The sequence below is a fragment of the Populus euphratica genome, unplaced genomic scaffold (genome assembly GCF_000495115.2).
Source record: "Populus euphratica unplaced genomic scaffold, PopEup_1.0 scaffold268.1, whole genome shotgun sequence".
Classification (NCBI taxonomy): Eukaryota; Viridiplantae; Streptophyta; class Magnoliopsida; order Malpighiales; family Salicaceae; genus Populus; species Populus euphratica.
In genome coordinates this window covers 48,498-61,213 of record NW_011500025.1, presented here as the reverse complement: position 1 = coordinate 61,213, position 12,716 = coordinate 48,498, and the positions used below count along the sequence as shown (strand labels likewise).

The 12,716-nt window shown below is 33.5% G+C and overlaps 1 protein-coding gene across 1 annotated transcript; it reads left to right on the top strand.

The window, feature by feature from the left end:
* The first annotated feature begins 6,323 nt into the window (after window positions 1-6,323).
* On the top strand, window positions 6,324-8,420 carry LOC105142098 (pectinesterase-like). Its single transcript, XM_011049558.1, has 2 exons — window positions 6,324-7,410; window positions 7,499-8,420. The coding sequence occupies exons 1-2, from the start codon at window positions 6,378-6,380 to the stop codon at window positions 8,188-8,190; spliced, it is 1,725 nt and encodes a 574-aa protein (XP_011047860.1). The 5' UTR covers window positions 6,324-6,377; the 3' UTR covers window positions 8,191-8,420.
* Window positions 8,421-12,716: the final 4,296 nt, after the last annotated feature.

Sequence of the window (12,716 nt, the reverse complement as noted above, 5' to 3'; positions counted from 1 at the left end):
TTTCTTGGTCTTAAGGTCCTGCCAACCTTTAAGAAACTGAGCTTCTTCTGTTTTTCGAGAACACAACTTTCACAAATGTCTAGATCAATATTTTTTAACTCTGGCAGCTTTCCCTTTGACTAAAGTATCTTCATCCCTTTTTTACTCATATGGCCGAGCCTACAATGCCATAGCCGTGCCTGATTTTCTGTTTCAATAGAGGCAATTATATCTGATGATCTTATGGTCATATATAAGGTGCTGGTTTTCTTTTCATGAGCCAAAACCATTGCTCCCTTTGATACCTTCCACATTCCTCCACAAAAAAAGATTGAATGACCACTATCATCGAGTTTTTCGACCGAGATCAACTTTTTCTTTAGTCTAGGAACATGCCTTACATTTTGCAAGTTCCATATAGATCCATTCATTGTCTTGATTTGCACATCTCTAATACCCACAAGATCCAATGGTTATCCATCAGCCAGATAGACTACCCCGTAATCTCCAGCAATATAGTTTTGCATCATTTCATGGTGTGGAGTTTAGTGAAATGAAGCTCCGGAATCAAGAACCCAATCATCAATAGGTCTATGTACAGTAAGAATCAAAGCATCTTGTACCTCGTCTGTAGTGGCGTTTGCAGAATCAGCCTTAGGTTTCTTTGATTTCGTGCAACTCCTCATGAAATGACTAGGTTTGCCATAATTCCAACATTCAACTTGCTTCTTGGGTCCAAAGTTATTTGCTTCTGTACCTGGATTTTGATCTGCCTCTGGATAAGCCTCTGTCTTGTCTCCTTCCTCGAGTGTTGATGTTGAAAGCTGAACCTGAACTTGAGCTTTCACCCGAGTCTTTCCTTCCCAACTGTTGTTCTCATACCTTCCCAACTGTTGTTCTCATACCTTCCCAACTGTTGTTCTCATACCTTCCCAACTGTTGTTCTCATACCTTCCCAACTGTTGTTCTCATACCTTCCCAACTGTTGTTCTCATACCTTCCCAACTGCTTGGAAGTGAAGCTAGCAAAATAAGTGCTCGGATCTCATCATCAAACTCAATTTCAACGGATGACAATTGATTTGTGATGGTGTTGAAATTATTAAGATGCTGTGTAACAGAGGTGCTTTCTGTCATCTTCAGGTTGAACAGCTTCTTCATCAAGTGCACTTTGTTATTTGCTGATGGCTTCTCATACATCCCAGACAAGGCTTCCATCAATCTTGCTGTGGATTTCTCTTTTGTAACATTATGAGCAACTCTTCTTGACAAGGATAGCTGGATAATTCCCAAGACTTGTCTATCAAGTATTTGCCAATCTTCTTCTGACATGTTTTCTGGCTTGCTCCCCAACAGAGGAAGATGAAGTTTCTTCCCATATAGATAATCTTCAATTTGCATTTTCCAATATCCAAAATCAGTTCCATCAAATTTTTCAATTCCTGCAGCCTTTATTTCATCAGCCATTTTTACTCTTTCTCGGACTTGAATCTCAAAAATCTGACCTTACAGATGTGTCCGGAATGGCAAACAATGTTGGAAACGACACTAAGATCACCCAAATCGGATTTCGGATGGCTCAGATTTAAACAATTAAACTTTGGGATCACTAGACGCTGTAGATGAAGCCACGTGGCAGGAGAAATAGTCGTTGTGCCACACCGGATCAAAACCCAGAATGATGACGTGTCTGCCACGTAAGATATGCGGACCCCACAATTTTGACGTGGCAGAACCACATGGATTTTTAGATGATGTGGCAGGTGACGTGGCTACTGACTGTGCAGAATTGCTTACGTGGCTGCTAACGTGTCGGGTTAACCCGACTCAGATTGCAGGAAACGGACAAGGAAAGCGCGTACGGGCATGCAGAACGTCGGTTTTTCACCGGGTTTTCACTAATGGATTCCTCTTGTCGTCCTCTTTACGATGGTATGTTCAAAAACACGTTTTAAGAACTTTAATTTTTGAGTTTGGATCAAACACCCTCTTTTTCAAGAACAAGCTCTGATACTAATTGTTAGGACATTCAGACATTCAAACACACATCAATTTACGTGGTTCGGCAACTTGCCTACTCCACGGAGCTACTGGTTTGTATTAATCAAGCTCAAAAGCAATACAAACAACAAAACAAGAAGGAGTAGAAAAACTTCTCTACTCAACTCAACTCTCTTTCTAAGCTCTCTCTATGTTTCTCTCTATTTTGTGGTGATCAGTTTTCAATGACGCTCTCTATTTATAGCTGATGTGAGAGACAATCTTCTTTCTTTGGTCAACAATGGTGGGCAACATTTTTTTTGGTTAGGCACCCACTATTTGACTCTTACCATGTCAAGCATGGTTGCCACCAACCATGTTGTGTCCACACATAACATGATGGAGCTGAATCTCGAGAAGCATTTGGTAGAAGTAGCGTCCACATCATCACTGCAAAGCTCATTAAAGGACACCACAAAGCTGTGCTTTATATATATGTGTGTGTGTGTGTGTGTGTGATAGTGAACTTGTAGACTGGGATGCAGCTCTCTGAAAGAACTCATTTGAGAAGTCTAGAAGGACGTTTCTCAGCATCAATTACTCACATGTATCCCAATTTCACCTCCTAAAAAAGGAAAAAACTAAAGTTAAAAAGCTCATAGAGATATTTAGTTATAACCAAAGATGGATATTATCATTACACATACACACACCTTGCTTTAGATCTACCTTCCATGGAAGGGAGAGTCTTTAGATACCTTGATCCTGTATTTTGGATGGATATGGACATAAATAGAGTAAAGTCATGACCCCTAAAGAACCCCTCCAATGGTAGCATAGACAATGGCCCTCTAGTCTAAAACATGAAAGCCACTTCAGGGACTCTATCAAAGGGATAGCTTTGCTTGAAAAATATCTTCATATTCAAAGACATAACACCCTGATCACTAGGTTTTATAATCATGCAATTATGAAATGATGATTTAGTGTGGTCTGTGAAAATATTTATCCTGATGAACTGATGATGAGAGAACCTGTTGCTATCTTTAGAATCGAACATGAAACATAGACAACTAAGATTGACCATTTTGCACTGGTTTTAGCAAACCTATAAGCTTAATTCTTCGCTCTGCTTCCTTGTTTCCTTTGTTCCTTACCATTTTATCTTCAATTAACAAACTAAAATCCAATTTTTTATTTGATAAAAGTTAAACACTTCATCCCTGCAATGTATGATTACAATCAACATTTTAGAAAGCATGTATGGAAATACAATCAAGCAATTATGAAAACAAATTACAATCTTTAATTATTCAAAACCCTTTTTGGTGTCGTGCTTTATTTTATTTTTTAGAATTAGTGATTGTGTTAATTTGATTTTAGTCTAAAATATATTATTTTAATTTATCTTTTCAATATGCCCCTTAGACTCATGGGGATTTTGAAGAAAAAATTACATTATAATATTTATATTTTAAAATTATTTTGAGATATAACTTCAATAGTCGAAACAATATCTAACTCTTTGTATGCCATGAAAAAAGTCAAATCTTATTTGGGTTTCTAATTTAAAAACATAATATGAAGTTGATCATAAACAAAAAGGAATGTCAAAAAAAAAATCTACAAATTATGATTATAAAGATAAAAAAGAACTAATATATTATAAGATTAGGGTTTAAAGCACTTGATTGGTGGAATATAGGTTGATAGTAATATAAAAGAAAATGGAAAAATTAAAAAGGGCTAATAAAAAAATTAAACAAATATTAAAAAGAATTAACGCTACAACTATGAAACAAATGACAATCTTCAATTATTCAAAATCCTTAACAATAAATAATGAAACCAAACAAAGTAAATAAAACCTCAATTAATATAATGTTCAAAATAAGGGTTTAGAAGTTAATTGGATAGTGATTTTAAAATAGGATCTATATATTTATATGCCTCACTAATCCATCAAGCCGTATATATTCTTAGATTTTTTTCTTTTCATAGTTTTTTTTAATATTTATTATTATTGTAGTGAATTAAAATTTGATTTCAAGAATAATTAAAAAAAAAAGAAAAACAACGCTTTTCTTTGGTTTAATATATGCACACAAGCCATATTGAGGATGCTATATTTTTTTTCCTGGTATGTAATTTATTTATTATTTAATGCCACTTTTCAATAATTAGAGCTATATTAGTTTTTACTTTTATTTTACCTATAACTTATATCAACATTAACATTTTGAGCATATATCTAATAAAATAATAATTAACATTATATTTTCTAAATAAAAATAATAATGTCTCGATTCATAATGTAACACGAATTTTCGAATTAATCTTACTCTAAATAATATTTTTTTTAATAAAGTAATTTTTGATTAGATTATTTAGATTGATAATGTACAGTGGAGTGATTTTCTTATCTAATTCAACTTTAAATTTAAATTAATTTGTTAATTTTTTCTATAAACTCCACGTGATTTTCATTCTCTTTAGTACCCCATTGACACTTATAAGGTATCCCCATTTCCTCCTGAGCACTCAACATAATTTTCCATATGCATGCAGTCCTCTTTATCATCTTTCCTCTTTAGCATCTCACCTTTTTTATTATGGTTGATGCTGCCTATACAATTTGTTCACATTTTCTTTCAGATTAATTACATAAGCAATTTGTTTATCTTCTTGTTCATTGTTATGAAAAAAATAATTAAATTTGAGAATTCTTTTTAAATTATATTGTTGATGAGGCAAAATATTAGGTTTCTCTTCATGTAATTAATGAGTAAAAGCTAGCAATTAGAACCTTAACTAGGAATTAAAACCTCTAATTTTAGGTTAATAGATTAAAAAAAGCCAATTGATCGAAACAATTAATTAAGAATATGTGCTACCAACAACAGTATTAGACTTTATAACATAATTTATTAAAACATGTTCCACGTTGAATAGGGTGCATGCCTAGAAGCTGCCTTCCTGCAGTATCTGTAATTTAATGGAGGAAGAAAAGAATAAAGTAAAGTAGTGAATTAAAAAATTAAAAACCAGATAAGAAAGTAAGAACGAAAAAAGGATAGAAGAGATAGAGAAACCAAATTCACGTTAGCCTTGAGTGAGATATTTGAAAAGGAACAAAAAAATGAAGAAAAGTGAACAAATTAATTTACTAATTTGATCAAATAATTTGATATTGTAATGCATAATAATTTTTATAATAATTTTTTTTATTTTTAATATTAACAAATTAAAATCATCTATAAACACATAAAAAAACATCAAATTAATAATTTTTTTAAATAAAAAATATTTTAAAAAATAGTTACAACATAAAAATAAATACTGGACCTACCTGTTACAACACAAAAGGAGGGATTTATTCTCAAAAACTTGGAGAATTAAGTGATACACAAACACTTACCATAAGCATAAGCATGATTAATAACGTGCAAAAATGTGTATGATCGAAGAGGAACATGTTCAGACCATTTGCAAACTTGAAAATATATTATTCTTTTTATTATTATTATTATTTTCCGTACACTATCCTCTTTATCTTCTCAAAAACTTGATAATCATTTCCTCTTTAGCATCTCTGCTCCTTTATTATGGTTGACGCTGGATCATATGGATTCATAGGGAAAGCACTGAAGCTGCAAATGAAAAGAAGAAATGCAGGTGCTGCTGAGAACCACAGCAATTAATTACAAAACTATATACGTTATTTTACTTAAATTACAAAGCTTGAAATGGTAGGAATAGAACACAAATAACCCTAATTTATTGTTTTATTTATGAGGATAAAGGCTGCTGACAAAACTATATACGTTATTTTACTTAAATCACAAAGCTTGAAATGGTAGGAGTAGAACACAAATAATCCTAATTTATTGTTTTATTTATGAGGACAAAGGCTGCTATGTTCTGTCTCTCTAAAATGTTTTACATCAGGAACCCATCTTTAACAAGGAAGAAGAATCAAAACCCCCAGATATAAAGGAAAAGTAACAAGGAATAAAACCCAAAAAAATAATAATAGCTAGGGCAATTGAGCCTCACCCCACTGTATAACTAGGCCTTAAAAATCTCCTGAAAAGATTTGAGCTTGATCAAAAGTTATGGCATTGTATTGCACACGTCTGTCTGAAAATATACGTGATATCCTATCAGCATAATTTATTAATGGAATATCTCATCTAACGACAATAGATCCTCATCCAAGACCTTCACCTTTTTCTGGCTGAGCAACATGAGCAATTTATTCAATATTAAAATTGATTTTTGTTAATACAACTATCGAAACATTCCCACGTTACTTACTTTTTTCCTCTATATATTGGTTCATGGTGTAGTCTTTCACCACACCATCACTTGAAGTCCATAAACCCTACTTCAGTACTATCCACCAAAAAACCAGAAAAGATGACCCAAGCCGTCCAGTACATTTCCATGTCCAAGAAAAACAAGAGGCTTGTCCTAGCTATCTTTGCTTCTTTCCTACTAGTTGCCACTATAATTGCCATTGCCATTGGCGTAAATTCTCACAAAAACTCCACCAAAAATGATGCTGCTCATGCCTTGCTGATGGCCTCATGCAACTCCACAAGGTATCCTGATTTGTGCTACTCAGCAGCTACCAGTTTCCCTGATGATTCTGCGAAATCGGGCGATCCCAAGGCAGTTATTCTGAACAACATAAACGCAACTATAGATTCTATAAATAGCAAAAAGATCGAAGCGGATAAGATCCTATCCACCAAAAAACTTACACAACAACAAAAGACTGCTCTCGAGGATTGTAGGCAGAATTACGACCAAAGTCTTGCCGATCTAGACAAGGTCTGGGGAGGGCTCAACCGCAACCCCAACAATCAACTTCTTCAACAACAATCATTCGCTGATCAGCTCACAACTCAAGTGAGTTCTTGTAAATCAAATGAAGACTCGTGTGTCGATGGCTTCTCTCATTCATGGCTTTCTAGGCAAGTAAGGGATATCTTTCGTGGTCCCAGTAAAGATGATGCTGGAAAGATGTGTAGTAATACGTTGGCATTGATCAAGAAGTTGATCGAAGAAACTAAAGCCGCTGCCAATAGTCTCAAGACCACAAGTAGGAAGCTCAAGGAGGAGGACGATAACGAGGAAGGGTGGCCAGAGTGGTTGTCGGTAACGGACAGACGGGTGTTCCACTCATCATTGCTGACTCCAGACGTGGTGGTGGCAGCTGATGGCAGTGGGAAGTATAGGACAGTGTCAGCTGCAGTTGCTGCTGCACCTAAGCACAGCGCTAAGAGGTATATTATCAAAATCAAGGCAGGTGTCTACAGGGAAAATGTGGAAGTTCCAAGTGAGAAAACTAACATCATGTTTCTTGGAGATGGAAGGAAAAAAACTATCATCACATCAAGTAGGAATGTGGTTGATGGCGGCACAACCTACCATTCTGCCACTGTTGGTATGTCCATTGATTTTTCTTTTTATTTTTTTTTTCCTGATTATTTTCTATGCATGACTTTAATGGGACATCTTGATGAACCTTGCAGCCGTGGTGGGTCAAGGATTCCTAGCCAGAGACATAACCTTCCAAAACACAGCCGGCGCCTCCAAGTACCAAGCCGTGGCACTACGAGTTGAGTCCGACTTTGCAGCGTTCTACAAATGTGGCATTCTGGCCTACCAAAACACCCTCTATGTCCACTCAAACCGTCAGTTCTTCACAAACTGCTACATAGCAGGCACGGTTGATTTCATTTTCGGCAATTCTGCAGCTGTTTTCCAAGATTGTGACATCCATGCTCGCCGTCCCAATCCAGGACAAACAATCACAATAACTGCCCAAGGGAGGAGTGATCCCAATCAAAACACTGGCATTGTAATTCAGAAGTCTAGAATCGGAGCTACTCGTGATCTACAGCATGCCAGGAGTAATTTCTCTGCGTATCTTGGTAGACCCTGGAAGGAGTATTCAAGGACTGTTATCATGCAATCATCCATAAGCGATGTGATAAGCCCAGCCGGATGGCGTGAGTGGAAGGGCAGATTCGCACTTGACACATTACATTTTGCAGAGTACGAAAACAGTGGGGCTGGTGCCGGAACCGCCGGAAGGGTTCCCTGGAAGGGATACAAGGTGATCACCGATGCAACTGAGGCTCAAGCTTTTACTGCTCGCAACTTCATCACTGGTAGTAGCTGGTTGAAATCCACTACCTTCCCATTCTCTCTTGGTCTCTGAACTGGGTTTTATCCATGCTATCCCTACCCACTTCTACCTTACCTAGTATGTGTGGATTGAGTGTCTCGAGTAGCTCTGGTGCTTCTTGTTTTTTGTTTGTTTTTTCTTTTAGCAAGTTTTGGTTCATCTTTTTGGAACGTTGCAATCTCCTCTCCCAGTGGGGAGCTTGTGTTTTGGGTCCTAGACTGGACTCTTACTTATGAAATAAAGAGTGTTTCAAATTAATTTGCTTGTTATTGTTGCTTAAATAAATTAATTTCTCTATTTGCCCTTTGCAATTGATAATGTTAACGTGTAACCACTCGACTAGAAATTTGATGTAATTTAAATTTTAAATTAAATTGAATGATTATTAAACTAAATCTTGAATAAAATGTTAATTTTAAATTAATGATCATAAATCTAATCTAATTAGATTTTAAATTAAATTGAATAACATCTTAATGAAATATAGCCCATACTAACTTTAATATCACTAATACAATTTTTTAAATATTGAATAATATATTGAAATTCAATTATCAAAGAAGTCAATATTGAAAGATAAAACTGAAACTAAAAAAATAAAAATATAAAAAGCAACAAAAAAATTATAAATTAACTTGTTAAACTCCTAGCATATGATTGGAATAACTCCATACAAAAGAAAGTGAAAACAAAATATGAAGACAAACTCCAATAAATCAAATGTTGTATAAAAAATTAAAAAAAAATCAATTTTAAAAAAATGACCTAGAAGGAATCAAAATCAACTCATTGTAACCTTTTAAATTCATGACTTTGGTTATGAGTCTAAGATCGACTCTATAAAAGGCAAACCCTAAAAAACAAAGCAGAAAAGTTGTAATTCAAAAAAATATTAAGGAATCAAATTAACAAAATACAAAAAGAATCCAAAACAAAATAAATTGTAACAATAAGAATGAGAATTAAATTCTATACAAAAATAATTTGAAATTAAATTCTAAAGGGTGAAATTAAAAATAAAATTTAACAAGTATTGGATCCTAGTTAAAAACAAAGTATTAATTAAGTCTAAACAAGCCTTGGACTGTAGCTGATGTAAAAGAAATAAAGTTTACAGGTTTGATTCTTATGCTGTAGTGAGAAGAGAAGAAGAAAAGAAAATATTATAGGTTTGATACAAGGCTTATTTATAGCCTACAATGCTGCCCAATAATCATAGGAATTAAAGGATAAGTTGTCACCCAAGTAGTTTTTTAGATAAAAGAGAATTTTAATTGCAGTCTTATATTTGAAAGAAAACTAGTTATTGTCCTTCACCTTCCTTGTAGGATTAAAAAACTCCCCAAAATAAGCTAACCAGTCTATCATTAAATACCACTAACTTTGTAGCCCATTAAAAATCCTTGTAGAATTAGGAAATTCTCAAAACAAACTATCACATTCTTATAGAAAATAATATTTGCAAAATAAAAAGTTCACAAATCAAAAGAAAGTAAATAAAAAAACTCATTCAACTTATTTTGACTTATATCGTAACACTATTCCAAACTTCATTTGATCTAAAAATTTTCTCATAAATAGAAAACAATTCTAGAAAACTCTAGGTATATTTTTAACCCAATCCAATAATCGGATTGAGAATTATGATTTTTATCATAAAACTTTACAATAGGCATAATTACACTAGAATCTGATTTTCCTTGTTTGACTCTTTCTTATAACGTATCATCCCTTTTCTCTCTAAGATGACTCCTCCTCAAATCACCAATATATGTGATGGATGTTTAATAAGCTTTTTGTTTAAGCCTTTAGAGCTATTTTGCTTGCAAATACATGCCTTTAAAATAAACTTTTTTTTTAAGCCTTTAGAGCTATTTTGCTTGCAAATGCATGCGTCTAACTTTGTAGAGTTTATCAAACTTTTTGTATTGTTAGGGAAAAACAATGTTTCTTAAACAAAACATGGTACTTGGTTTCAGAGACTATATAAATAGTTAGGTCCCTTTGGAGTGCAAGCCATTGAGAACCTTTTCTCTATTGATGAAGCTGAATCTTAAGAAGCATTTGGTGGAAGTAGGAACCACATCCATCACTAGAAAGCTTATAAAGGACTCCATAAAGTTGTGCTTTGATCTCATGAGATATGTATACATGATGATGAAACTTATAGGGTGGGATACAGCTCTCTGAAAGAAAAAGAAACCACTCATTTGAGAAGTCTAAAAGGGAGTTAGCTAGAAGACACTTCTCAGCATCAATTGTTGACATGTATCCCCATCTCACCTCCTAACAAAGGAAAAACTTTAATGTTACAAAGCTCATAGAGACTTTTAATTATAACCCAAGATGGATATTGTCATTACACATAGATACCTTACTCTGAATTTGCCTTTCATGAAAGAAGAGTCTTAGATGCCTTGATCATGTGCTTTAGATGGGCATGGACATAAATAAAGTAAAGTTTCTCATGATCCCTAAAAAACCTCTCCCACAATAGTAGAATAGGCAATGACCCTCTAGTAAAAAACATGAAAGCCATTTTAGGGACTCTGTCAAAGGGATAATCCTCTTTGTATTACACCGAAGAGGCAATCTAGAATAGTTGATGCCATGAGACAAACTGTTTTGCCTAAAATATTTTTCACATATATATATATATATATATATATATATATATATTCATATTCATAGACATAACACCTAATCATTAAGTTTTGCAATCGTGTAATTATAACATGATGATAATTTAATGTGGTTTGTGAAAATATTTATGCTTGTCAATTGATGATGAGAGAGCCTATTGCTATCCCTAGAATGGAACATGAAACATAAAGTATTAAGATTGACAACATTTGCATTAGTTTTAGCAAACTGATAAGCTTCTTCGATCCATCTTCCTTATTTTCATTGTTCCTTGCCGTTTTATCTTTTATTGTGCTTCAATTAACAAACCAAAATCTAATTTTCTATTTGATAAAAGTTAAACACTTCATCCATACAATGTGTAATTATAGTCAACGTTTTAGAAAGCATGTATGGAATATAAGTTGATAGTAATATGATTTTGTTGTATGGGATCTATGATGATGATGATAAAAAGAAAATGAAAAAAAATTAAAAAGGTTAATAAAAAAAAAAGGTAAATTGATAATAAAAGAATTTGGGAAAGATAAAGAAAGAAGAAGAACAAAGGTTTTAGAGAGCATTTGTTATTATTTTCCTAAACTTCAATACAGAAAATGTGAACCTAAATAGGTCACCGCATTACAACGATAATCCAAAATAAAAGGGACTGCAGTAGTGGAGTTGGAGATTAGGAATGCTTTTAACAACTCCAAACCCCACATTAATTTATTAATTGACTAATTCAACAAAATATTAGTAGTCCACATAAGCCATGTACCCAGTCACCTATGTAAGCCATCTAGTAGGATTTCTTATCAATCCATCCTTTTAAGAAGTTCCATATCCGTAAGGTTAAATTGTGGATAAGTTTTAGTGAAATGCCATAAGTTTTCCCACGAAGTATTTTCAAGCAGAGCCTTTTTCCACTGTACCAAGACTTTCATTTTCGGACGATATTTTCCTTTTTGGATAATCTAATGGTCTAAAATTAATTTAGGTTCTGGTAACAAGACTTCATCCGTTGAGACAGGAGGAAGAGTTATCACAATAGAAAGATCTAATTTGTTTGCAACTGTCCCAATTCAAGCTAGAACCTTGAATGACCCGAGAAACCTTGGTGATAATTTCAAAGAACTTTGAAAAGCCACTGATTTTTGGTAGTAAGGTTATAACTTAAGAAACACATAATCACCAACTTCGAAGGTGATCTCGTGGCAATGCAAGTCTGCGTGAGATTTCATGCAAACTTGTGCCTTTAACAGATTTCACTGTAGATCATAAAGTATTACTTCTCTTGTGTGTAGCAATTTGTCCACAACCTGAATTTTGGTTATGCCTGGAATGTAAGAAGTTATAGATAGAGGATTGATACGATTAAAAAATTAATGTTTTCTTCCAAGTACAATAGTGTCGAAGTAATAAATAACTCGGTAAGATCAAGGTCGAACCACAAAAAGGTTAATGATATAAATTATAGACAATAATAATACAACAACAATAGTAACAATAATAATTAAAAAAAATTAATGATAACTTTTAGATGGAAGACTAATGTAAGGATTAAACAATAATAACAATAAATGTCAAGGTTAGAAGATCCACTAATGGTATGTCAAACAAGTATAGTATAAACTCTTATTATTCAATTGGAAACCACACACAAAGGAGGTTCTAATCAGATTATAGATTGTTAGATTACATTAGTTATCTTATTCGATTAATACTAATACTTGTAAATCTTGTCAGGCATTCATAATTGTAACTTTATATTAACAAACTTGTCAGGCATTCATAATTGTAACTTTATGTTAACAAAAAATTAAGTTCTTTTTCTAGCTCAGGTGTCGGCTATACCATATAATATGGGCCATGAGAGTGTCAAGCATTTATTGTACCAAGTGTTATACAACATAAATCTAAATTAGTCATTTAAC

What these genes read in the sequence shown, in the direction of transcription:
- LOC105142098 (XM_011049558.1), top strand. Translation starts at nt 6,378, where the DNA reads ATGACCCAAGCCGTCCAGTACATTTCCATGTCCAAGAAAAACAAGAGG. An exon ending in CTACCATTCTGCCACTGTTG is followed by an intron (nt 7,411 to 7,498) that starts GTATGTCCATTG and finishes TGAACCTTGCAG; the next exon opens with CCGTGGTGGGTCAAGGATTC.